Source organism: Colobus angolensis, unplaced genomic scaffold, assembly GCF_000951035.1.
Source record: "Colobus angolensis palliatus isolate OR3802 unplaced genomic scaffold, Cang.pa_1.0 Scaffold174, whole genome shotgun sequence".
In the NCBI taxonomy this organism is placed as follows: Eukaryota; Metazoa; Chordata; class Mammalia; order Primates; family Cercopithecidae; genus Colobus; species Colobus angolensis.
This window is the reverse complement of record NW_012114866.1, coordinates 661,456-686,911: the sequence shown is the minus strand read 5'-3', so window position 1 is coordinate 686,911 and position 25,456 is coordinate 661,456. Positions and strand designations below refer to the sequence as shown.

At 35.3% G+C, this 25,456-nt stretch overlaps 1 protein-coding gene across 4 annotated transcripts in view; it reads right to left on the bottom strand.

Moving 5' to 3' along the window:
• Window positions 1-25,456, bottom strand: part of NOX4 (NADPH oxidase 4) — a 163,209-nt gene extending 137,753 nt beyond the window's left edge. For 2 of the 4 annotated variants that reach the window (XM_011938471.1, XM_011938468.1), the window contains exons 1-2: window positions 25,388-25,456; window positions 24,664-24,759 (exon numbers count right to left, since the gene is read on the bottom strand). In XM_011938471.1, the coding sequence (XP_011793861.1) occupies window positions 24,664-24,759; window positions 25,388-25,444 (153 nt within the window). In that variant the 5' untranslated portion in view covers window positions 25,445-25,456. Of the gene's footprint in view, window positions 1-24,663; window positions 24,760-24,812; window positions 24,948-25,058; window positions 25,182-25,387 lie in introns of those variants that run through there. The other 2 variants (XM_011938469.1, XM_011938470.1) reach the window with 2 other exon arrangements.

Sequence of the window (25,456 nt, the reverse complement as noted above, 5' to 3'; positions counted from 1 at the left end):
CTGTTCACTCTGATGGGATTCAATTAAACTAAAGAGCTTCTGCACAGCAAAAGGATTAATGCCCTTGTAAGAAGAGGAGGACACCAGAGTACCCTCTCTCCTTCTCTTATCAGGTTAGGATATAGCAAAAAGGCAGCCATCTGTAAATAAGGAAGAGGGCCCTCATCAAACCCTGAATCTACTGACACTGTAGATTCAGTGTTGCACTTCCCAAGCAACAGAAAAATGTTTGTTGTTTAAGCTGCCTAGTCTATGATATTTAGTTATACCAGCGTGAACCAAGACAATCCTATAGAAAAATATTTTTAAATGCCATTTAAAGTAAGTTATTGAACAGCATAATATCTAGGTATACCAAGTACGTTTTTTTAAATCTCAAACAAATAGTTTCTTATCTTAAATATTCTACTTAATAAATTTTAATCTTGAAATAGTTCATTGAGAGGGATACAATTTCCTTACCTATAAAACAAATACAACATAATAATCCTACCTGTTAGGGCTTTTGTGAAAAGTGAAAACAGTCTAAAAAATGCAGACAGTATATAGAGTTAACTCATTGCCATACGGTCACTGGATCACACCCTTTCACTAAACACTTTTTTCCATATTTTAAAGTAAGTGCTATCTGTTCCACTCACATTATTAATTGAACACATATTTATTGTGATTGGCACATAATTTGGGACACTATGAGTTCAATAGTGAACTAAAAACATAAAATTCCCTTTCCCTTAGGCTGCTTATGTTTTAGTAGCGGAAATACATTAATCAAATAACTTGATAAGCAAATACAATTTGTAACAGTGATAAATGAGAAACAGAGTATGAATACATGTAACAGGAAATCAGATCTAAATGGGAAGATCAGCAAGCCTTCCTTGATTAATGGAAAGTAAAAAGGAAACTGAGATCTGAAGAATAAAACCAGAAGTCAGCTAGAAATAAGCACATCCATGCAGGGAAAAAGCAGCATAAGAAGTGATGTGTAGCAAATGAAAACACGGTGTATATATAATAAATAAATAGTAGGCCAGTATGTTTCATTTGGAAATGAAGGGTGAAGGAACATAAAGCTGAAGAAGCTGGTCAGGGCAGAACATGCTAGACTTTGCAGGTTACATTAAGAATGTGTCTTTATCGGCCGGGCGCGGTGGCTCACGCCTGTAATCCCCCAGCACTTTGGGAGGCCAAGGTGGGAGGATCACGAGGTCAGGAGATCGAGACCATCCTGGCTAACACGGTGAAACCCCGTCTCTACTAAAAAAATACAAAAAAAAATTAGCAAGGCCTAGTGGAGGGCGCCTGTAGTCCCAGTTACTCGGGAGGCTGAGGCAGGAGAATGGCGTGAAACCGGTAGGTGGAGCTTTCAGTGAGCCAAGATTGCGCCACCGCACTCCAGCCTGGGCGACAGAGCAAAACTCGTCTAAAAAAAAAGAATGTGTCTTTATCTTGTGTTTGTTTTGTTTTGCTTTGTTTTGTTTTTTTTTTTGTTTTGTTTTTTTTGCAGAGCGTCTCTCTCAGTCTGCTCTGGATGCTTTAAGAAAATACCATAAACAGGGTGGCTTATAAACAACAAACATTTATTTCTCTCTAAAAATTCAAGATCAAGGCAGATTCAGTGCCTGGATAGGGCCCACTTCCTCACAGACAGTGCCTTCTGCTGGCGTCCTCACATGGTGGCTAACTAGCGCTCTGAAGCCTCTTTTATAAAGGCACTAATCCCAGTCATGAGGGCTTTGCCAAGTCACCCAAAGGCTCCACCTCCTCATACTATTGCCTTAAGGGTGAGGATTTCAACGTATGAATTTTGGGGGGACATAAATATTCAGTCCATAGCACAGAATGATTGTGCTTTAAGCCAGGAAGTGGCATGAAGAGATTAGTATTTGGCAATGATTATTCTCAGTGAAGTGTGGACAACAGATTGTAAGGAAGTAATTCTGGCAATTACTTTACTTTGTGTAGTTAATCATCACACCAGTAAAATTTTGTTAGAAACAAGGACCACATTTCAAGTTAATTGTGTGTGAGTTACATATAGAAGGGATTCTGTTGTGACTAAATATTTTACTTATCAGTAAATTTATTTTGCTAAATACTAAAACATATAATTCTAAAACTGGAAAACTGAAAGGGCCTAGCTCATATCGTACCTCCCACCCACTGTCTAAACTACTTCTCTGACAGTCCCCAACCAAAGGTAATTTACACTCTGCTTGAATTCTGCTGGATAACAGGCTATTCCACTGTTCTATTTTGTTTTCTTACACTAGGATGAAATGTGTGTCTCTCTAACGTCCACCCACAGAGCTACTCCACATAATAATTTTCCTAAGACAGACATTCAAAAACTGAAGATAAAAGTGGTATAATTTCCTAATCCAGTCTTGCTTTCTCCATGCTAAATACAATTAGTTGCCTCTACAATTCTTGACATAATTTTAAGACTCCATCATCTTTGTGCATCAATATTCAGCACATTCTTGACAAAAGCTCATTGCACAGAGCAGTACTGAAGACTATCATCTCTGTTACTGGGGATGTTATCTGCTAATTTTAAGATTGTGTTATCTTTCAGGGAAATTATGTCACATAAAGGCTCATCCCGAGTTTCCAACATACAGATTTTCTCCACATGAATTTCCCATTAAATAATGATCCCTTTATCCTATACTCAAAAGAAAAATTGGGAGTGGGTGAGAGAAGGTACATAAATGCAAGAATTAACCTTTTCTATTATGTTGATTGTGAATCCTATATTCTTAGATTTTTCCCTCATCTTTGTCTCAGCTGGAAATTTTATTTGATTGTCATTTATTTATTTATTTTTAGAGACAGAGTCTCATTCTGCCACTCAGGCTGGAGTCCAATGGTGTAATCATAGCCTGGAACTCCTGGGCTTGGCTGATTCTCCCACCTCAGCCTCTAGAGTAGCTGGGACTACAGGTGCATGCTACCACACCTGGCTAATTACTTTTATTTTTGTATGGATATTTTGCCTAGGCTGTTCTTAAACTCCTGGCCTCAAGTGATCCTCCAACCTCAGCCTCTCAAAGTGCTAGTATTACAGGAGTGAGTCACCACACAAGGCCTGAAAGCTTTACATTTATGTTTTCCACATTTTCATCCAAATTCTTGGCAAAGCTATTAAAATGTACCAAATCCTGTGAAATAGCTGACTCTAGAGAGGACTCACAAACTATCTGTTTTGGTAAATTAACTTTCAAATGAACATGTTGCTCTCAACTGGGAATTTTCTCAACAAATTACGGGAACATAAGATGATATTCTACATGTAAATATGTACACTAAAGTATTGTTCAAAGGGATTTCAAAAGGCCAGAGAGGTTAGTTTGAATAATTGGTCATTTTTTCTGGGTGCTTCAACAATTAGGAAAATAAAATTAAACATAATGAAACCTTAAAGGTGATAAAATATTTTAAAATTCTGATTTGGCATTGGTGTTTGTCTAAAAATATGTAAATGTGTGCTCATTGAGATTAATTTTATTGACTCTTCTATCCCAAGGAAAATTTTAATCAAACCAAACAATGCTTATACAAAGCCTAATTCTCTTGTGCTTTAGAATAAAAAATCTGTAGTTCTTTCATGGCACCTTACAAGTCATCCAGTTCAACCTTCTTTTTGCCTCTGTTTACACTGCTAGTTTATAAAGCTGCAAGAATGGGAACCCAGGTCTCCTCTCCATGATATGTGTCACTTCCCTAGCAATACATAGCTCCCCAAAACAGAGTTGCAAATTCGGACACCTTGTCTAGTGCTCTTTCCATATCTTTACACTTTCTTACTCTTTCAGTTGCTTATACTGTTACCCAATCAACAAATTTTCCTCTCATTTTATGTAAATCTTGACAAAGGCTTCTCAAATTGGACTGTGCATAGTTATTACCTGATGGGCTATTTTAAAATGAACCACTTTCTACTACTGCACTTCTGAAGTTCTTATTCCTGAGGTCTCAGGTAGGGTGAGTGCTCCAAATCAGCACTCACTGATTTATAGGACAATCTGAAGTCAGACAAACCTGAATATGAAGCCCCTTTACTAGCTGTGTGGGCTTAGGTAACTATGTGACTTGATCTCAGTCTTGTTTTCCTCATCTGCAAAATGAAAAAAATAATAATAATACACCTACCCCAAAGGGTTATTGTGTGTATTAAGTAAGCATATATACTATTTAATGCAGTGCCTGACATATAGGAAGAAGTCAACAGAAGTTATTATCATCATCCTGGTGTCCCCAGTCATCCACACATTTAAACTTGCTTCAGAATTTACGTGAACTTATGGCATGGCTTCCTGCAAATCTCCAGGCTACCTTTCCAGCTACAGCTTTGGAAAGTGACATTCTCATTGCAGTTATATAAACTGAGCTTTATTTCACTCACCTTATCTAAAGAAGTCAAAGAAAGTTCTAGGCAGCTACTATGTGTTCTGTAAATATACGGTGGATGAATGAATGAGGCTAAGAGATGATCCTTCAATGCCCTTATTTTAGAAAAAGAGAATACCAAAAGTGATTACCCAGGAAATTAGTTAAGATCTGGAATCAGAACTCAGGACATACTCTTTCCATCCTGTTGCTCAGGCTCAGCAGCTCTGCCTCCACCCTCCACTCCCTATCCCACCACTTCAGAGGCTGGGATTTCCTCTGGAACAGCACCCAATTAAAGAAAATTTTCAAGGTCACTATAGCTTTTGCATGAGACTGTGTAGATGATCTAGTCCAACCTCCTTTTTTTGTCCCAACTTATATTACAAGTCTGTAAACAGGCCTAACTGATGATACCATTAGGCTACTTGGCTACATATACTTTTAACATTTTATACCTCAGTTTAGCTCCCAGATGCATTGTGAAGAGTAGCCAACCCAAGTTGTTACTACCTATCTCAGTTGACACTACAAATCCACAGCTCAGACTGCTGCCATCCCTTCTATTTGTATTGGCATTGTAACTCTTCCAACCCCCATGATAACTACCAGATGGACTCTTTATTAATCTTTCAGTTACAGATGAAAGTGCCCCCAGTGTCACTTTCTCTGTAATGGTTTGCTAGGGACTATGTCCCTATCTCCACCCTCATTTACAACTCTGCAAATTTCCCTTTCACATTCATTTAGACAAATCGGGAGCATGTTTCTCAGTGTTTCCTTTTTGCGTTTCACCATATCTCTCCTAGAGCACTTAATTCTTTCTATTGTAATGGTTTATGTATTTATCTCCTTGTCTCCCACATAAAGCTAGCAAGTGGCTGCAAAGGAAAGTGGCAAAGCCCAAACTGCCTCTTACCTTTGAGGATCTCAAAAATACATGATTATTAATAAATAAAATTGTTTCTAATAAGTACTCTTTGGGGATGTTCTGAGCAACAAAAGTCAACAAAAATAGTCGTAAGACAGATACATGAACAAAAAGAGAAACCACATAAAGTAGGCTATACAATTTTCCAAGGCTACGGTAAGCATATTTTTATTGTCTATATAGTAATCAAAAGGTCTATGGCAGAAAATCAGAAAAAAATATTTTTCCTATGCATATAAGTCAAAACTGTAGTTCTAATTTAAATGTTTGGTTAATATCATGAATAAATTATAATGGGGATATAAATTTTGGATATAGTAGACAATCCATAGGAACAAGACTGCACTTAAGAATAAAAAATGACATTTCAGTGAAGGACTGGTTAAAAAGCTGATTACCTACCTTTTTCGCTTGTTTTTGTTTGTTTGTTTGGCTTTTTGAGACAGACTCTCTCTGTCACCCAGACTGGAGTGCAAGGGCACAATCTCGGCTCACTGCAACCTCTGCCTCCTAGGTTCAAGCTATTCTTCTGCCTCAGCCCCCTGAGCAACTTGGATTACAGGTGCATAGCACCATACCCTGCTAATTTCTTGTATTTTTAGCAGAAACAGGGTTTCACCAGTTGGTGAGGCTGGTCTTGAACTCCTGGCCTCAAGTGATCTGCCCACTCTGGCCTCCCTAAGTGCTGGGTTTACAGTCATGAGCCACTGCACCTGGCCTTTATTACCTAAACTATTTTGATAAGGTTATTTTGATAAGGTTTCATATGAAAATAATGATGAAACACATGTCGTAACCAGAAAATGATTAACAATAACTGAAGCAATCAATTCTTTTAAAAAATTTTCTGGAAATAAACTACCAATTCAGTGCTCCTGGGGTTTAACCAAAAGCTCATGTATGTACCTTAATGCCATAATAAACTATAACTCATTTCAAATGATCCCAGCTCATTTCTGTCAACTAGCTTCCCTGGAGACTTTTAACTGTGATGTAATTTTTGACTCAAGTTGACCTATCTTCTCATCTATAATCTGCTTTTTTTTTTTTTTCTTAATACTGTCTCCAAAAGAAGCTATCACATCTAAAGAAAAAAAAAATTGTGTAAATTTTTTTCATAAAATTAAAGGGACTACCAAAAATATATCATTCATCTTGACTTTATATCCAGATTTCCTTATGCTTAACTCAAATCTTTTCGATCTATTATATGTCATCATTTTTATCTACCCTTTCTAAAAATGACATTCTTCCATTTTCAGTGGGAATGTGGTTTTTCCCTAGAAAAGCTATTACAAGTCAGGACTCATAGCTATTACAGAAAGAGAAGAAAGCAATATTATAACATGATATTTTTGTCCCAATTTTGTCTACCTTGTCTTTCCTGTGCCAAAAGTACAGAGGGCAGAAAACATTTACTTCCAGACTCTGTGTCTGTCTGGCAAAGTTAAAGTTCAACATAAATGGGATTCAGAATTGCATATGAACACAGCCAGGGGTTTCTAAAGACAATATTGTCTAGTGAACAGTTCACCAGGTGAAAAGGATTATGAAATTTTAATCACAGTTAATACCTGTGGCCTCTACCAAGGACGCTTGTCTCCAGAACCTAGAGTTGAAGAATTTATACAATAGTAAACACTGCCTTCACTTTTCCTTATAGAAATGGACCAAGTGAAAATGGTTTGACCTTGTTGGCTGAAAAACATTATTGAAGTGGAAATTTTTTTAGTTCATCTATTAAATTCCTATCAATATTTATGCCCATCCCTTATTCTATACACCTTTCTAAGGCTCAACAACAAGGTTTCAAAAGTTACAGAGCATTTGATTTTATATCCCTCTTACATTTTCTTCCCTCTACAGAAATTATCTGTGCACAGGAGAAGGCATGGAGAAGTCGAAAGTGTTCTGCAGAGCATGGTTGACTAGATAGCTGAAACAGGCTTTGTGTCTCCTACATCATGGTCCAGCACATCTGATCACAATTACTGAGTGTTTGGTTACCTCTCAGCTACACCTCATCAAAAACAATCATTCCAAAATGTTGTCTCATTGCTCTTTATCTTTAAACCATGTTTAATTTTTCAACATTCCTCTGAAAATTAGAAGCCAAAACAGATATACTGGTGGCCTGAACAAACAAAAACAAATTGAGAGAAAACACACATAGCAATGATACCTCCTCATTGATTAGAATTTTAATCCGACTATCCATGATGATATATATTAAAACTCATATAGTGAATACAGGATATTCAATATAAAGATTTTTTTCTCATGTCTGCTAAGCATAGCCTACTTAAACATATTGTCTATTTTGATCCTCCTGAACTCAATCCTGTTTCTTATTAACTCTTATTAATTGAATCTATAAAATTGTTTTTAAATTCTATCTCTGTCCTCAAAACACTAGCAATCTTAGCTAACTCGGCATGTCTTTTAACTATTACTTTCAACTTTTGAATGAAGTCGACTCATCCAGTCTTTCCTTGGGGAAAAAAATAAAACACTGCCTCCAAAATAAGCTATCAATTCAAAGAGAAAGAACTCTGGATATAAAGAAAGAGCCAAAATGCCTAACACAGTAGGTACTCAGTTAAGATGGACTAAATTAATGGATAATTTTGTGCAGACTATTTTCCTACATTTCCTGATATATGCATGTTAAAGCATTAGATTCTTCTGACAAACCCTTCACAGAGTTTAACTGGCCAACATGCAGTGGACCACATTAGTTCAGTTGTTGGGAAAATAATGTTTAGTTTGGTGCAAAATCAATTGCAGTTTTTACTTTCCATGGCAAAAACCACAATTACTTTTGCACCAACCTAATAAATTAAATGAAACCTAAGATGATATATTTGTAGTCCTCTTTTCTCCGATTGACAATCACTGCATAGTTTCCAAATGTTACAAATAAAAGTTTTACAACATCAATGCCACGTTTTTACAAAGACAAAGGAAACGCAATTCAAATTTAATCTTTTTTTTTCTCTAAAAAACTAATATTGAGTGAGACCACTACATCACATCTTGGAATTTCTTTAAAAAGTAAAATGACATACAGAAACACTTTTCTAATTGTACAGGTAAATTTCTACAAGGATATTCACTGCCCTATGATTTGTAATACCAAAAAAAAAAAAAAGAAATTAAAGTTGTCCAACAATTGAGAAATGCAAAATAAATTACAGTGTACCTTATAGCATTATGGTGCACTATGAAGTGGTTAAAAATAAAATAAGTTAGCCTCACATAATAGAAATGAGATAGTAATATCCATCCAGATTACTGAATTAATAATATGCACATGTATATATGTGTATCTACATATACAGGCATTGATATATAGGCATAAACATAAATGAAAGAGATTCAGATGGTTACTTCTAAGATGTAGAAGGAAGTTTCTATTCTTTTTCTATTTTATCATCAGTGTTTAATATACAGAATCAGGTATTTCTTTGGAAATTTAACATATTTTAATAATTAAGTACCAAGAATTAAATGGATAAATAATCAGTACAAATTCACAATAAAAAAATTAAATGGGTTAATATACTTTGAAAATCTAATAACATATCCAAAGGACATATGAAAACAGAGGGGGTATTCTGCACAATCATGTGTTTCATTGAAGTTTCTAGGTCAGTAAAATAACAGAAGTCAGTTACATTTCCAGAAATATGGGAGTGTTTAAGTTTTGTGTTCCATTTATTCAGTGAAATATTAAAAATATATAAAATATTATTAACAAGATTATGGTAACAGAGATAAATCTAATGTGATATTTATGCTACATTTTACAGTAGGAAACAAAACTGTTGATTCTGAATGATCACATTGCTACATAAAAAAATTAAAAGATTGTACTGAGGAAATTCACCAAAATGTTAATGGTGGTTATGTGTGAGTGATGATATACAGAACATTTTTTTCTTTTCCTCTATTTTCTATAATAAACAGGAAAACAATTAGTAAATATAAAACAGTTATAAGAAAAATTATTTTTCTTAAGAAAATAAAGTGGGCAAGTCTTAAAAATACAATTTGAAGAATAATATTGTCCTCAAATATTGATAATATTTTAAAATTTTCCATTTCTACTTTTGTGCATTTTTCATTTTTCCCTAATGGTTTGCATTATGTTCATATTGGAAAATGCATGATTAACTTTTAAAAATTACCCTGAAAATATTTAATGGCTTAGGATGGAATCTTTCAGAAGAAGGGTATTAAGTTGCTGATCCATTTTCTTTAGACTTTTGATAAATGAGGATATATTAATGTAAAGTGCAGGATTCAACAGAATAGGTTAAGATGAGATGGAACAGGATGGGACAGGACAGAACAGAATAGGAAAAGGGAAGAGACAAATTATAATAATTGATATTATACTATAGCAATCTAAGAAATAAGAGGGGTTCCAGGTAATGTAGGGAAGAAATATTGAGGTACTGGGAGGGCATAAGGGACAAAAATTTCTGACCCTTTAACACTACTAATTGATCTCACACATTAAATATTATCTAACCTCTGGTTCCCTGGTGATACCATATTTCTATACTATATTTCTTATGGCTTGCTTTTCTTGCATGCTGTTAAGACATTTAGCAAACAATTTTGGAAAAAGTATTTTAACACATATTAAAATTTTAATTAAAAAAACCCTAATATCCTGCCATGTATAAAACAAAACATCTCCACTCATATTCCATCTCACAACCTTCCTAACCTATGATTGCCCGTTAGGGTTGGTACAAGCTATCTACTATACCGTACTTTGCCGTTCAGGCAGTTAAGGTGAGTTGTTTTCTACTTTTTTATTTACCTATTTTTTAAGAAAATCCATTCCACTATTTGCACCTATGCTTTTAATGTTCTCTCTTATATTTTTTATTCTTGTATATTTTTATTATATTTTTATTTATATATTTTATATATATATAGCATTTTGTTGTTTAAATGGTTACTATAATGTGCAGCTCATAAGAAAGATAAATAGAAGTTAAATCGTACTTAAAATACTCGCTAAATTCATTCCTTATGTCATACAATATACTTTAGTTTTCTTGCTGAAAACTAGTTATTACAATCAAATATCTTAATATTTGTAAACTCATTCCATATGTTGATATTATTTTCATATTTATCCTAATCCGTCTAAATTCATCTGCTATAACAAGTAACTAAAAAAATACTATTTTTTAGCAAAATGAACAACATATTTGTGCTCCTTTTTTAAAGAAAACCTAGTAGGCAAAACCAACAAACTACCATATAATATTTATATTACAACAGTATCCTTTATATTAATGATGATGCTATTTGAAACAGCAGGAAATTAGAGGTAATCTGAGTTTACGTGCCTGAAAGAATGGATATATAAAAAGTGGTAGATGTAAACTATGGAATACCATGTAGCAGTTGGAAGCAAGAAACAAAAGAAGCACACAGCCACATAAATAGACTTCAAAAATATAATACCAGATGAGAAAAATTAGGAAACTAAATAAGTCTTATGATCCAACGCCATTTTTGTGAATTAGAAGATACATATACATAAAACACCCAAAAAAGGATAAACATCAAGCACATTGGAAAGACTGCTATTGTCAGGAGGAGAATGCAGTGGTCCCCAAACGTTTTGGCACCAGGGATTGGTTTTGGGGAAGACAATTTTTCCACAGATTGGTGGAGGGGGCAGTGGTGATTTCAAGATGATTCAAGTGCATTACATTTATTGTGTACTTCATTTCTATTATTATTACATTGTAATATATAATGAAATAATTATACAACTCACCACAATGTAAAATCAGTGAGAGCCCTGACTTTGTTTGCCTGAAACTAATTGGTCCAATCTGGGGGGTGATGGAAGACAGTGACAAATCATCAGGCATTAGATTTTCATAAGGAGCTTGCAACCTAGATCCCTCCTGTGCAGTTCACAATAAGGTTCATGCTCCTAAGAGAATCTAATGCCGCAGCTGATCTGACAGCAGGTGGAGCTCAGGTGGTAATGTGAGCGATGGGGAGTGGCTGTAAATACAAATGAAGCTTTGCTTGCCTGCCAGCTGCTCCCCTCCTGCTGTGTGGCCTGGTTCCTAACAGGCCAGGAACCAGTCCCTGTCTGTGGCTTGGGGACTGGGGAACCCTGGGAGAGTGGGATTGGATAATGGAGAATGATTAAATGGGTAAATTAATAAATGAATGAATGATGAAGAAAGTAAAAGGGAGTCTTGCACAGAACCATGAGGATAGTGTGCTATGAATTGAGGTATACATTTAATTTCAAATATCCTGTACTTGGTATCAAAAAAGTTTTTATTTTTTTTTGTTTTTATGGAAATAATTCACTGTTACTGTTCTATAAAATGGGTCCTTTTCATGTGTGTCTCAATTTATGAGCTGCTTGACAGAAGGTTTTAAAAAGGCCAAGAATTGGGGAGCTAAAATGTGGAAACCACAGCCAACTGGAAAGCAATTAACCATGAGCTTAAATATTTTTGAAATTCTAACTAAGAAAATAATATATACTGTCATTGGCAAAATATTTTTTCATATCACTTCAAAATGCATGCTTTGCTCTAAACTAGAAGGTATTTTCTTTCGGCTGTTGGAAATTTTTGTAATCATTTTATAATCATTAACAAATGTTTATAAACAAATTTCAACTTCAAAACATTCTTAACTCTAAAGACATTTTCTGAAATAAATAAGTCTTAGCATTGTCATTAATTTGTCTACTATAACCTGCCAATAGGATGAAGGGAATTAACACTTTCTGAGGGCCTTACACTCATTTCTTCCTCACCTTGGTTAATCTTTTCCTCTCTTTCCCTGCCACTCTCTGCCCCCACCTCCAAAAAAATCTTGTGAGTGACATATTAGATTAAACTACGTTAAACTAGACACAGGTTAACCTAAATTGTCATTTTTGTAAGTCAAAATGTTTCTATATTGAAATTTTCATGTGGCTCAATTAATAATATAAATCTCCATTGAAAACTGGGAAAACTGAGGCTTTCAAAGTTTTAATAAATCACTTACAGTTATATTTGTTAAGAGCTGAAGTTGAGATTTCAACTTAAATCAATTTACCACAAAATCCATGTTCTTTTCATGATATCATGCCACTCCCATTGATATTCTCAACTTTTCACAGATACTACCATAGTTGAGCTGATAGACACTATGTGCTCAGGAAAAGGTGATAGCAGACACTTGATTTTAACAAGAATCAGAATGACAGTCATAAAGGACTTTAACAAATTAACTTTCATATACCTAAAATTTGTGTATTGCACAAAATGTATTTTCTTCAAACATGACACACTCAAGATTTAAACCCAGTACAAGTCTAAGGCCAATTTTCTTCAAGCAGATCAAAGTTAAAGAAACCTTATAGATCCATTCTCAGCCCATAAACTAAACTCTTCCAAGATTTACATTTGACTCATTCTTTCACTCTAATATTTTCTAAAAATGTACAAAATCAAAATAGTAAAACAGTTAGTTTAGTGATGGGTTTTACACAATCCAAGCCAATCTCCAACCCAAGGGAATAATCACTTGAGCCAAGGAGTTTAAGGCTGTAGTGCACTACGATCATGTCTGTAAATAGCCACTGCACTCCAGCCTGGGCAACATAATGAGATCCTGTTTTGTTTCGTTTAAAAAAAAAAAAAAAAGGAAATGTGACCAAGGAAAATCAGTGAGAAATAAAAGTACTCTCATCACCCTATCTCCTAAGTATGCTCAATAAGTGGTTATTTTCTTGTTCTACAACTTTCTCACCTTATAAGATCTTCACCCTCCTGGAAATCTATGCTTTCATATAAGGTGGAGTAGCAGGGATTTTATTCGGGATAAGATGCTAAAGAAAAAGCACATAAAGGAAGGCATATTGGAAGAAAAGAAAGCTTACAAAGAGAATCAAAAGTATGGGATAGCATGGGGATAAAAGAAACTTGTTTGGATCACTACCACTCCAGATCCTCCCACCAGACCTGAGCTTTCTATGATCACGTTAACGAGATCATTTGCAATTTAAAAATTCAATGATAAAGAAAAGAGATATAGTCAGAAAGGCACTCCATATAATCGTTTCTTAATTATACCCTATTGTTAAAATGCCTCCATTAGAAAAAAACCTCTCAGCTATATAAAATTATACTTTGGTTATGTCATTCATCTCTTCTTCCCTTAAAATATATCAGACCTCTGAAAGTTTTGATATGGGTCTGGAGACCTTGAACAATCCTTTCATGAATTCCCATATCCATGAAAACCTTTGATAGTTTCCATTCAGAGATGAGAGCCATTGTCAAATTCAACTTTCCAAATTCTAAAGATGAACACAATTTCTACTGATTGAACAAAGTCCTTCTTTTCCTTTATTTACTTTTGCTTTAGTCTCATTGTCAGAACTGAAAGTAAACTACTTTTCACTAGACACTTTTTATCACATTGCTTGAGTTTTATTATATCAAAAAGTTGCAATAGGATATAATTCTAGGAATCGCACAGACTCACTCTTTACCTATGTAATTTGCTCTTTCAGTCGTCCATTGGTATATGCGGGGGGTTGGTTCCAGGATCCCCACATATACCAAAATCTGTGCCTATTCAAGTGCCCCAGTGGGCCCCATGGAATTGGCCTCCAGGAAAAGTCGGTCCTTAGTATGTTTGGGTTTCACATCCTACAAATCCACATTTGGTTGAAAACAATCTGCATGTAACTGGACCCGAGCAGTTCAAATCTTTGCTGTTAAAGAGTCAATTGTATATACTTGTTTTACTATTAATTACAATATGTCACAGACTGTCACGATCCTACTTCAACAGTCACACTGCAAAGGTAAAGCAAATTGCATGCTAAGGGTTGACTGCCTTTTTTTTTTTTTTTTTTGGCATGAAGACAAACGTCTCATTCCTTTCTTCAAACTTTCCTTAATGATGTCCAGGGGAGCAATGTTATGGCACCATGACTGGAGCCTTAAAAGCTTTGTGAAATGATAGGAGACAGAAACACTACATAACAACAATCTTTCACATCTGTGAAACTTAATTCTTCAAACCACTTTCTTATCTGTTAAGTCATAATGCTCAGCACAATATTCTGAGGTGAACAGAATATTTCCATCATGTTTTCCTGGGGTATAAAACAGCAAGGTGAATTATTCTCTGAGGCTGTGAAGGATGAGAGCAGAGGGAGGAAAGAAGACGACTGATACTTTTAGAGCTCCTAGTATATAATAGATTCATGTTAGGTACTTATAATCAATAAGCAAATTGCTTACAAATTCTGTTCTTCAGCTTCCTCTTATGAATAGAACCTACCTTATAGGATAGTGGAGACTACAGCAAAGAACATAACAGGAACTTGGCACAATGCTAGGCCCATGAAAAGACTGCAATGGAAGTTAGCTCTAGCTATTATTATTATGTATTTTAATTTTCCTTAACATTTACAGTAATCTGAGATAGTTAATTTATCTTATTTATCTGTTGAAAATTCCAAGATTCAGTGAGGCTTAATAAAAACTATTAAATAATGTTTTGTTGAATGAAATGTGCTCCACCTCAAACTAAAATTCCACCCAACAATCATAGCCAAATTGCCACAAACTTTGTGCCAATAACAAATTGCAGCAAATAGCCTTCCTCTCTCCAGAGGATGAGGGAGGCAGCCAAAAGTCAACCAAAGGACTGAAGGTAACATGTTCCTACTGACCAGCAAACATACAACCTCATCATCAAACATCCATTTATTAAGCACCCTTGTGAGCAGTGAAATAATAGATCAAAGGGTAAATCTCTGTCCTAGATGTCATCTCATATGTTCAGCATCTGTATGCTCAGTAAATCCCTTCCATCTTTATGTCTCTGAATTTTTTTTAACATATGTGTGTGTGTGTATATATATATATATACACACACACACACACCCCACACACAATATACAATATTACCATTTGGTCCTATTCATTGTATTGATGCCATTAATACTAATTACCATTATTTAATATTTATAGTAATAGTTACCAGTTTGCTGAATGCCTATGTACCAAGTGCTAAGCACTTCACCTGCATTTTCTCATGCTATCCTTCCATCTAAACTAATAGTAGGGCTTAAGCCTTATTTTATGAGTAGGATTTACACCTAGGCTGAGAGAATAGTATGTCAAAATCACAAATGGAGACAAATGCTTAACCACAATTCAAACTCATATCCATATAGCTCCAAAGCCCATGACCTTTTCAGCAAGAAATTATAATTATTTTTCTCTCCAAAATTACCTAGGCAATTTTAAAATCAGTTTTATTATAAACACAATGCTTAGCATGATGGACATGAAGAAACACCGACCAGGAGTTAGAGGACCTACAATCCACATTCAGCTTTGCACTGAGTCCATAAAGAAAGCATTTAACTATATGAAATTCATCCATCAAAGCGGGTAAATGGACTAGAACAGTCCACAGTTCTACAGGCTCCTCTCCCTCCAGGCTGAGTGTTGCCCAGAAGAAAGTATACACAACTATGACTAGGACTAGGGCGACGATAACTGCTGCTATTATAGGCCTCAGTGGTGTGCAAGGTAAAGTAGTTCCTCAATATTCACTGCTTCCTTTTCTGGGAGTCAGTTCCCTGAATTCATACTCTTGATGCCAAAATCTAAAAAAAATCAAAATAAAATATTGATGCTACTCCTCAGAGGTGCTAATTTATCTGATTTTCTTCTTCGAGGTCATGGAGGAAATAAAGGGTTGTGTAAGAGCATGTTTAAAATAGTTGTAGGGTGGGGCTAAGAATAAAGCTCGACAAACCTCTAAGGAGGAGCATTGCAATACCTTCCTAAAAGGTCCTGGGAAGGACGCTTGTGCTATGTCATTCTGGAATTAAGGAGAAAAAAAAAACTACATTAACTTCAAATTAACTTCTCAAAATGCATGCTTAGTTTCCAGAGGAAGACTGACAAAGTTGGTAGATATACCAAGTTGAATTTACCTCACAATGTGACTATATTTGGATACAATCATTAAAGGGTTAATTAAGGTTAAATGAGTTCATTGGGATGGGCCCTAATCCAGTATGACTGTTACCCTCATAAGAAGAGATTAAGACAGATACACAGAAGGAAGGCCATGCAAAAACATTGGAAGAAGAGAGCCCTCCATAAGCCAAGGAGAGAGGTCCTCAGAAGAAACCAACCCTGCTGACACTTCTTCTTGGACTTCTAGCTTCTAGAACTATGAAGAAATGTATTTTCTTTAAACCATCCAGTCTGTGGTAGTTTGTTATGGCAATCCTAGCAAACTAACGGAGTAGGTATTAGTTATACAAGTCCACCTCAAATATAAGTTATACAAGTCCACTGCATATATAAGAATAATGCATATATGCTTACATTTACTTCTGATCAAATACTTCTCAGCAGATACAAAAACACACTAACATGCAAACAGAGGGAAACACAAACAGAATATTCAGTGCCACCATGGCAAAATGTATGAGGACCTTAGATAAGATTAGAGAATTCCAGGTTCTAACACTACCTGTTTCAGAACCTCACCTGGAAAGCAGAGTGATTGAGAGCATAGTCTTCAGTTTCAGACAGGTGTGGGCTCAACCTGGGCTTATCTACTAGTTAGCTATGTAACCTAATTACTCAGAAAGTTACCGAACCACTCAGAATCTCAGTTCCTCAATTCTGTAAAAAGCAAATAGTTCCTAATCTAAGCTTCTCAATTCTGTAAAAAGCAATAATTCCTATCTTCTAAAGTTGTTACAAGGATTCAATTAAATATAAGGATTAAATGAGATTATAAAAGTAAGGGGCCAAGAATTGTGTCTGACACATGATATATAGTCAATAAATGGTAACAGTTGCTATTAGGTTGAGCCCTATACAATGGTTGATATTTGTTTTTGATCTACCAAAATGGCAATGCTATATGATTCAACCTATTAATGTTGCAAAGAGACAACAGAGCACAAATGGATCAGAATACAAATTACGTCAACAGATAAATGGAAAAAGAAAATATGGTATATATACATAATGGGATACGACTCAGCTTTACAAAAAAAGAAGGAAATCCTGTCATTTGTGACAACATGAATAAACCTGAAGGACATCAAGTAAAATAAATCAGGCACAGAAAGACAAATACCACATAATGTTACTTATATGTGGAATCTAAGAAAGAATGTAACTGAATTTACAGAAGTAGAGAGTAGAATGGTAGTTACCAGGAGCTGGTGGGGATGGGAGGGGGTTGGGTAGCTGTTATTCAAAGGATACAAAATTTCAGATAGACAGGAAGAATAAGTTCAAGAGATCTATTGTACAACAGGGTAACTATAGTTTATAACAATATATTCTTGAAAATTGCTAAGACAGTAGATTTTGTGCTTTTATCACAGAAAAAGGTAAGCATGTAAGGTAATATACATGGTAATTAGCTCGAGTTAGCCATTTCACAGTATACACATATTTCAAAATATCATGTGGTACACAATAAATACAATTCGCATTTGTCAATTAAAATTTTATGAAACAAGAATACAAGTTCCAGAACCAGGATCTTTGGGCTAGAGTCCTGCCTCTGTCCCTCACTAGTAAGTTATAGAATCCCTCTAACTCGGCCAGGCGCGGTGACTGATGCCTGTAATCCATGCCGAGATGGGCGGATCAACAAGTTAGGAGATCCAGACCATCCTGGCCAAAAGGGTGAAATCCCGTCTCTACTAAACATACAAAAAAATTAGCCAGGCATGGTGGCGGGAGCCTGTAGTCCCAGCTACTCAGGAGGCTAAGGCAGGAGAATGGCATGAACCCGGGAGGCGGAGCTTGCAGTGAGCCGAGATCCGGCCACTGTACTGCAGCCTGGGCGACGAAGCGAGACTCCGAGACTCCGTCTCAAAAAAAAAAAAAAAAAAAAAAAAAAAAAACCTCTAACTCAATTTCTCAGCTACAAAACAAAAACGTGAAAACATGTCCTCCATACTATGACTGAGAGAATTAAGTAAATTAATCAGTACAAAGCTCTTAGACTAATGTCTAGTATTAGCCAGTTATCACTGATCTCAATCTGTTATTGATATTATTCATATCATTTATTAAAAAATAAAGATTTGACTATCTTTTAGATTCATTCTAACTTCCAATTCTATGCTGTTTGGGATGATATTGATAAAGGAGAATTATGCAGTTGGCGTTTAGCTGTATATCACAACGAGGTTAAATATTGAGCCTTAGAATTCTGATAAATATTGTGAAATCAGAAAAAAGTTAAATAAAAATGTTTCATAATTCCTCCACAATTTATCGACAAGTCTCAAACAACTATAATACTAAAAATGTATTTTATTTTGAGAGTAAATCAATCATTTTCCCTAGCTTCTTAAATTGCTAGACATTTTAAAGGATCATTTCACCTAAAACGTAAAGCAAGTAGTCCATACAGTGTGGGGTTTAAAATGTTCTTGTGTGTGTTCATACAGTTGTTCATTATAGCAGGCTAATATTGGACTAAGGAGAATAATAGACTAAATAGTGAACAAGTCACTAATTCAGTAGGTGATAGTGAACAAATCACTTCAATCTCATTTTTCCATTTTGGAAAATGAAAAGTAATCTAAGAAAAGATATCAAAGTTCCCTTCCAAGTCTAAAATTCTATGAATCAGTGTCTATTGTAAATAGATAAAGAATATAATTTCATCAAAGAAATATAACCCATTTCCTCTGCCAATAAACAAGAAGAAAATTGTTTTTAAATAGCACAATGTGAAGAATAAAAACAAGCAAAATAACACTCGTCTAAACATGTCCCCTGAATTGTTATCATAACGTGTGCCTGAGCAACTCTAACTAGTTACTGTTATGGTCTGTATAATTAGGAGTTAATGACCAAATCTTTTCTGAAAGTAACAGGGGTCATATATTCATTATCAGCAGAATTAAAGCTGCCCAGGCCAGCTGCGAAACCAACGTTGACTTCAAGTCCTAGGTCCATTCATCCAGAGACTCCAGCCTCTGACCTTAAGAAATTCACATGACATCAGATTTCTGTCTCTGTAAAATGTTATGATATAACTTCTAGAACTCTTGAGAGGGTAAATTAGTTAATGTTTCTAATGGATAATGATTGACTAAAGAAAGATAATCCCAGTGTTTCACTAGAAAGAATCTGAATGCACATGTATACATATGTGACAAACCTGCACCTTGTGCACATGTACCCTAGAACTTAAAGTATAAGAAAAAAAATAATAAAAAAAAGAAAGAATCTGAATGCTGATAACTTTCTTCCAGAGAGCATAGGTATTCCAATAAAAGTTTTTTTTTAAAAAAAAATAAAAGCTTCATGATCACGCAGCAGAACTAAAACAATATTTGTGAATAAAAGCAAAATTAAAATTAAAATCTCATCATGACACCACGCAAATAACTAGTTTGAAATTGAATAGTTTGGAGGGAAAAAATATATGTATACATAACTAAGACACGTTGAATATATATATACATATATATATATATAACTAAGACACATTGAATCTGATATCATAAAATCATTCTTCTTTCAAGCTAAAATGTTTATGGGAATTACATGATATTCTTTAATTATTAAAATGTAAAAAATGCAACTCAAAACAGGTAAACATGAATTCAGAAGCTCCTGTAAATGATGTTTTGAGTTAAACTGCCACAGCATTTCCAAAAAAAAAAAAGAAAGAAAATTACATTTCTGAGAGTTGAACACAACCTGTTACTACTTTCTATGAAGTACAAGCAACTACATTTTCCATTCCTTGAAAATAAATAAATAAAAATAGATTTAATCTTAAGCAATCAATGACGTCCCTTATTTACCCTTATTTAAAAGGTTGCTATGGGACAGTGGAGCAGGCTATTGTTTGGTTTGTTTGTTTGCTTGCTTGGGTGCTCATTTGGGCTTCTCTCAATAGATTTTTTTTTCCTCTTAGCTAATTTTCAGATTCCGAAACTCATGACATGTCACAATTAAACATCTCCTAGGAAGTGCACAGTCTGACTGGCACATTAATTCAGGCATAAACCAGCCATGACCATGTTGCCTCCAGTCTGGATCAGACCAGTCTGGGAAAAGAAAATCATGATGAGAAGCCACAATAAAACATATTAATCCCAATGTTATTTTATCTTCCAGCAATTAAGATCTTATTTTTCCTATCAATTCATATTTTTTTTTAGTCTTTAATTTTATTCTGAGAATGGTAACCCTGAAATAAAACTGGACATTCTAGTTCTGAGAAGCAAATACTTTCATCTTCATTCTCAAAGGTTTTCACCTCCAGAAAAGTCAGAAGATGAGACAGAAGCCAGGAAGATTTTTATGCTTCTATACCAATAATATTTACTTCTTTATTGATTTATTTCAGAGGAAGGGTCTAGCTGTGTCACCCTGGCTGGAGCACAGTGACCCAATCATAGCTCACTGCAGCCTCAAAACTCCTGGGCTCGAGCAATCCTCCTGCCTCAGCCTTCCAAGTGGCTGCAATTACATGCATGTGCCACGACACCCAGCTAGTGTGCGTGTGTGTGTGTGTGTGTGTGTATGTGTGTGTGTATTTTTTTTGTAAAGATGGGGTCTCACTTTGTTGCTCTGACTAGTCTCAAACCCCTGGCTTCAAGCAATGCTCCCACTATGGCCTCCCAAACCAGATTTTTGTAGTTCCACAACTTCACATCTGTGGACAATTCCTGCTTCGTAGAGGAGGAGCAAGAGGACTACCCAGGTCCCGATGTCTCTTTTACTGCCTGGTTAGTTGGCTACATATTATTAAAATCAATGTCACTGGTTTCTTTTTTCTTTTTTAATGTGCTACTGGAAAACTTTAAATTATATATATATATGACTTGCTGAATATTTCTGTTGGCCAGCAGTGGTAAAAATTAATACTAACCAGTGGTATAAGTATCTGAGATGGGCCAGTGAAGTTGTTCAGAAAAGCTATGTAGTATGACGAAAAAGCAAAGGCCAGACAGGGATGTATTCAAATCCTAGCTCCTACACTGACCATTCAAAGGGATATGAGTGAGTCATACAGCTTCCTCAGCCCATGTTTCCTCATAAGTAAAACAGAGAGAACAGTTTCCTAGCTTAAACAAAACATTTGTAAAATTCCTGGCATATCACAGGTATAAATAAACATTCTAATAAAAAAATCATTCTTAATAGAAAATAGAGATTTTCAAACAGTTACCAAGAATTAACTGCTTCTCACTGTCTGTGTCTTCCAATAAATGGACCATATTCTGTGGGTCCTTTCTACCTATAATACTAGTACGACTTCGTTATTACCTTACCTTGCACAGATGAATGACAGCAACTTTATACTCAGTGCTATTACCAAAATGTTCAGCAATGAAAGTATTATTTCTATTTGTGTTTTAAATGGTACAATGAAATACATTTCCAGAGATAACATCGTGATTTTTACAAACCTAAAATCCACCTAAAAGAGACTTATACCTAGACTCTCTTCAGGAATCCCACATGTCTATAGCAGCGGGACCAAGTGTTTGAAAAGTTCTAAGATGCACCACCCTAAGATGCTAAGTTCATAATATATAGTTATTAAAAATGTAAGACATGAGAGTCAGCAATATTTATTTAAAAACTAATTCTATCTCTTTGTTATACCACATTTCTTTGCAATTTGAAAAGTGCCTGCAAATTGTTACTCTATGAAATAATACAACAGTCATTATAAGATTAGAAAAGATAAGCCTAGGACACACAATTAAACACTATTTCATAAACTGTAAAACTGTAGGAGTTTCTTTTCCAATTAAAAGTAATATACAGACTGAAAATACCTATTCCAAAATAGCTTAGATAAATTAATGACTAGAAAATTCATAACAGGTAATTACTGAAAAGTTTATATAGGTCATATTTCATCTCTCAGCATGTAGAAATACCATTCCTTTCCACAATGATTCTTGGTAAAATGAAGAATACTTACTAGATAGCTCAAGTATCAGTTCACTATAATTATTCTTGTGTGTTCATGAAAACTAACTTATAACAACCTCTCCTTTCTTGAATCTGTTTCTTATCCTTTTTGCTCCTAGTCTTCTATTCGGTCCTTTTATCAATTTTTTTCTTCATTCCCTTGATCAATATTTATTAAGCCCTATGTGCCAGCAGTCCTTGAAGCTCATTAGCTTGTCTATTATTCAAGCAGAAGCAGTGAAGTGGGATAGAGAGGTGAAACAGTTTTAAATGTTTTCCAACTTTGTTGGTTTATGTTTCTGTGCATATGTGATCTTAATCATATCTGACTTATCACCAAAATAAAATTGAAATTCTGTTATACAGTAAGTTCATAAAAATTAACGTGTTGGTTTCCAAAACAATTATTTTTTTAAAAAATAAGATGTTATTTTAGTTTATACTATGTCACAAAGCTAACATCCAAAGTTCAGTTATGGCTTTCTAGGTTATTGCAATAAATTTCCAATTCTTAGATTTTATATTAATACAAATACCTCATGACCCAGAGCAAATTTTACTATTGTATATCTAAAGACTTCTCTCCAAGTTATTCATCAAGTTATGTAACAGATGAGATAAAACTTCCACTGAAAAACATCCTATTCATTAACTTACACCTAAGGGGGAAATACTAGAAAACAAAACTAAAAAGTTATCAAACGTCATGTGTTTATTAGAAGAAACCTTCACTTGTTTATTGAATTACAATTATTTACTTGTTGGTTTTTCCATTATATTGTAAGCAACTTGAGGGGCAAAGTTAGGTTTTACTCTCTGGGTGCCAATCTGAAAAGTATAGGTTTCAAGACAGTTCCTGGATTGGATGGATGAAAGAAATAAACATTCAAATTGAAGAGTTACCAATAAAATAGGTTTAGCTTTACAAACTATTTTTTTCAACCCATTGGCTTAAAACCTAGAAGTTAAACTTTATAAAGTGTGTGATCAACAGATTATGATATTACTTTGTTGTATAAATATTAATTAATTAATTCAGTTGCAACTTGTTGCAGGCTTAATATGTGCCAATCGCTAGTCTGGGTACTGAGAATTACAGATAAATAAGATCCATCCATGTAAAGCATAGAAGGGAGAGCTGGTTCCACTGAATTTGTCTGAACTCATCTTAATTTTAAGTAGTCATGAAACCATGAAAAAAAAAAAAGGAGAATGTGGTTTTTTTTTCTCCCCTGACTCCAAAATGCAAAATCTATTTTTTCAGGTTCCTTAAGTTTTTGCGGTGTTTTACACTTTTTGCTTGTTGCTTAGAAAATGCAATCTCACCCGGGCTTGGTGACTCATGCCTGTAATTCCAGCACTTTGGGAGGCTGAGGCAGGCGGATCACTTGAGGTCAGGAGTTCTAGAGCAGCCTGACCAACATGGTGAAACCTCATCTCTACTAAAAATACAAAAATTAGCCAGGCAGGCTGGTACGTGCCTGTAGTCCCAGCTACTCAGAAGGCTGAGGCAGGAGAATTGCTTGAACCAGGCAAATGGAGGTTGCAGTGAGCCGAGATCACTCCATTGCACTCCAGCCTGGGGATTGCAGCAAGACTCTGTCTCAAAAAAAAAAAAAAAAAGAAAATGCAATCTCCTTGTACAAAGCAATATGCCTTCAGTCACACTATCTTCTGTTAAGCAAATAAGAAGGAGATGGAATGGAAGAATAAAATCAGAAACATCATAGAAAAGAGAGAAAGAAAAATATTAACATAAAATAAATCAGAAAAAATGTTTTGCCCAGTATCTTTCTCATATTATACTAGAATTCTGGAATATCATCAGCCACTAACCCAAAACAAGTACTGAGAACTGCCCGGAAATGAATAACCCCATTAGACCTACACTTTGTGAGAGTTGTCAGTAAAAGCAAACAGTGCAGAAATCCTCTGGATAAGCTCATGAGCAGGCTAAAAGCACTGATAAGAGTAAATTAAAAGCTTGTCATTAGTTGGTCCTTCTAGTGAATCAGATCCTTCAGGATACTTAGCAGCTGGCAATAAGTACCAATTTTTTTTAAGGCACCAATAACCTGGTCTGGCAGGTTCATTCGTTTCACTTCAGCAGATACTACCTTTGGTTCTTGAGAGAGTCAGTCTTTCTAACTTGTACAAGCGTAAATGATAAATCAAGAAAATGTGACCACTTTAGAGAACAACAAATGTTCTAAAGTGAAGAGTGCACATTTCTTTAACGAATGGAACTGACCAAACCTGTAGCAAAGTCTGCCAATGTTAAACCCATTCCACCAGATCATCCAAGTTCAACTTACTTACCCCCAACATCTGGTGGAGGTAGTGATACTCTGGCCCTTGGTTATACAGCAAGAAGGTTTTCCAGAAAAGTAGGACATTCATGGACAGCCAGATAAGCTAAACCAATCAGACATGAGAGACAGAAAACAAAAATTGAAAATAATTATTACCTGATGAATAGAAACCACAGGTAAATTCTTGGCCACAGTGCTTTCAATGGAACCTAAACCAGTAACCGCAGAAAGCATTTTCAATTAACCAGCAAGCTGAAAATCACTCAGAGAAAAACAAATCTGACTTTACCCAGCCCTTTCACCTGAGACTAAGCATTTGGGTTGCAAATAGGTCTCCTAAATGATTTACAGCTATCCCCTGCCATTCAAAATGAGATTAAGAAATTAATGACAACACCATACCCCAAGCGAACAGAAGTAATCTGGGAAAAGAACAAAGGGAGCAAAAATGTTTAAAGGGTAAAGGAAAAGCTGTGTTCACTGAAAATGACCTCTCTTCTTCCACATCTCCTCTCCCATCAATGTGCAGAAAAATTCTCACGCGTTTTGGGGACAGGCGCGAGGTGGGGGAGTGTTCATTGTTATCTCCAGCATAAAGTTTTGTTAGTGGAGAATGTTCGAATTAAGGCAAAACTTCCACTTCCAGCTTCCCACCCGTGCACGCTCAGAGAATGAATCAAAATCGCAGCAGGACAGAGAAAATGCACGGAGAGCCTAGCCCGCCATCCTACCAGGCAGAGGTGTTTAACCCCTTCGTTGGCTAGCCAGTTCCTCCAGGACACAGCCATGCCGCCGGCCCC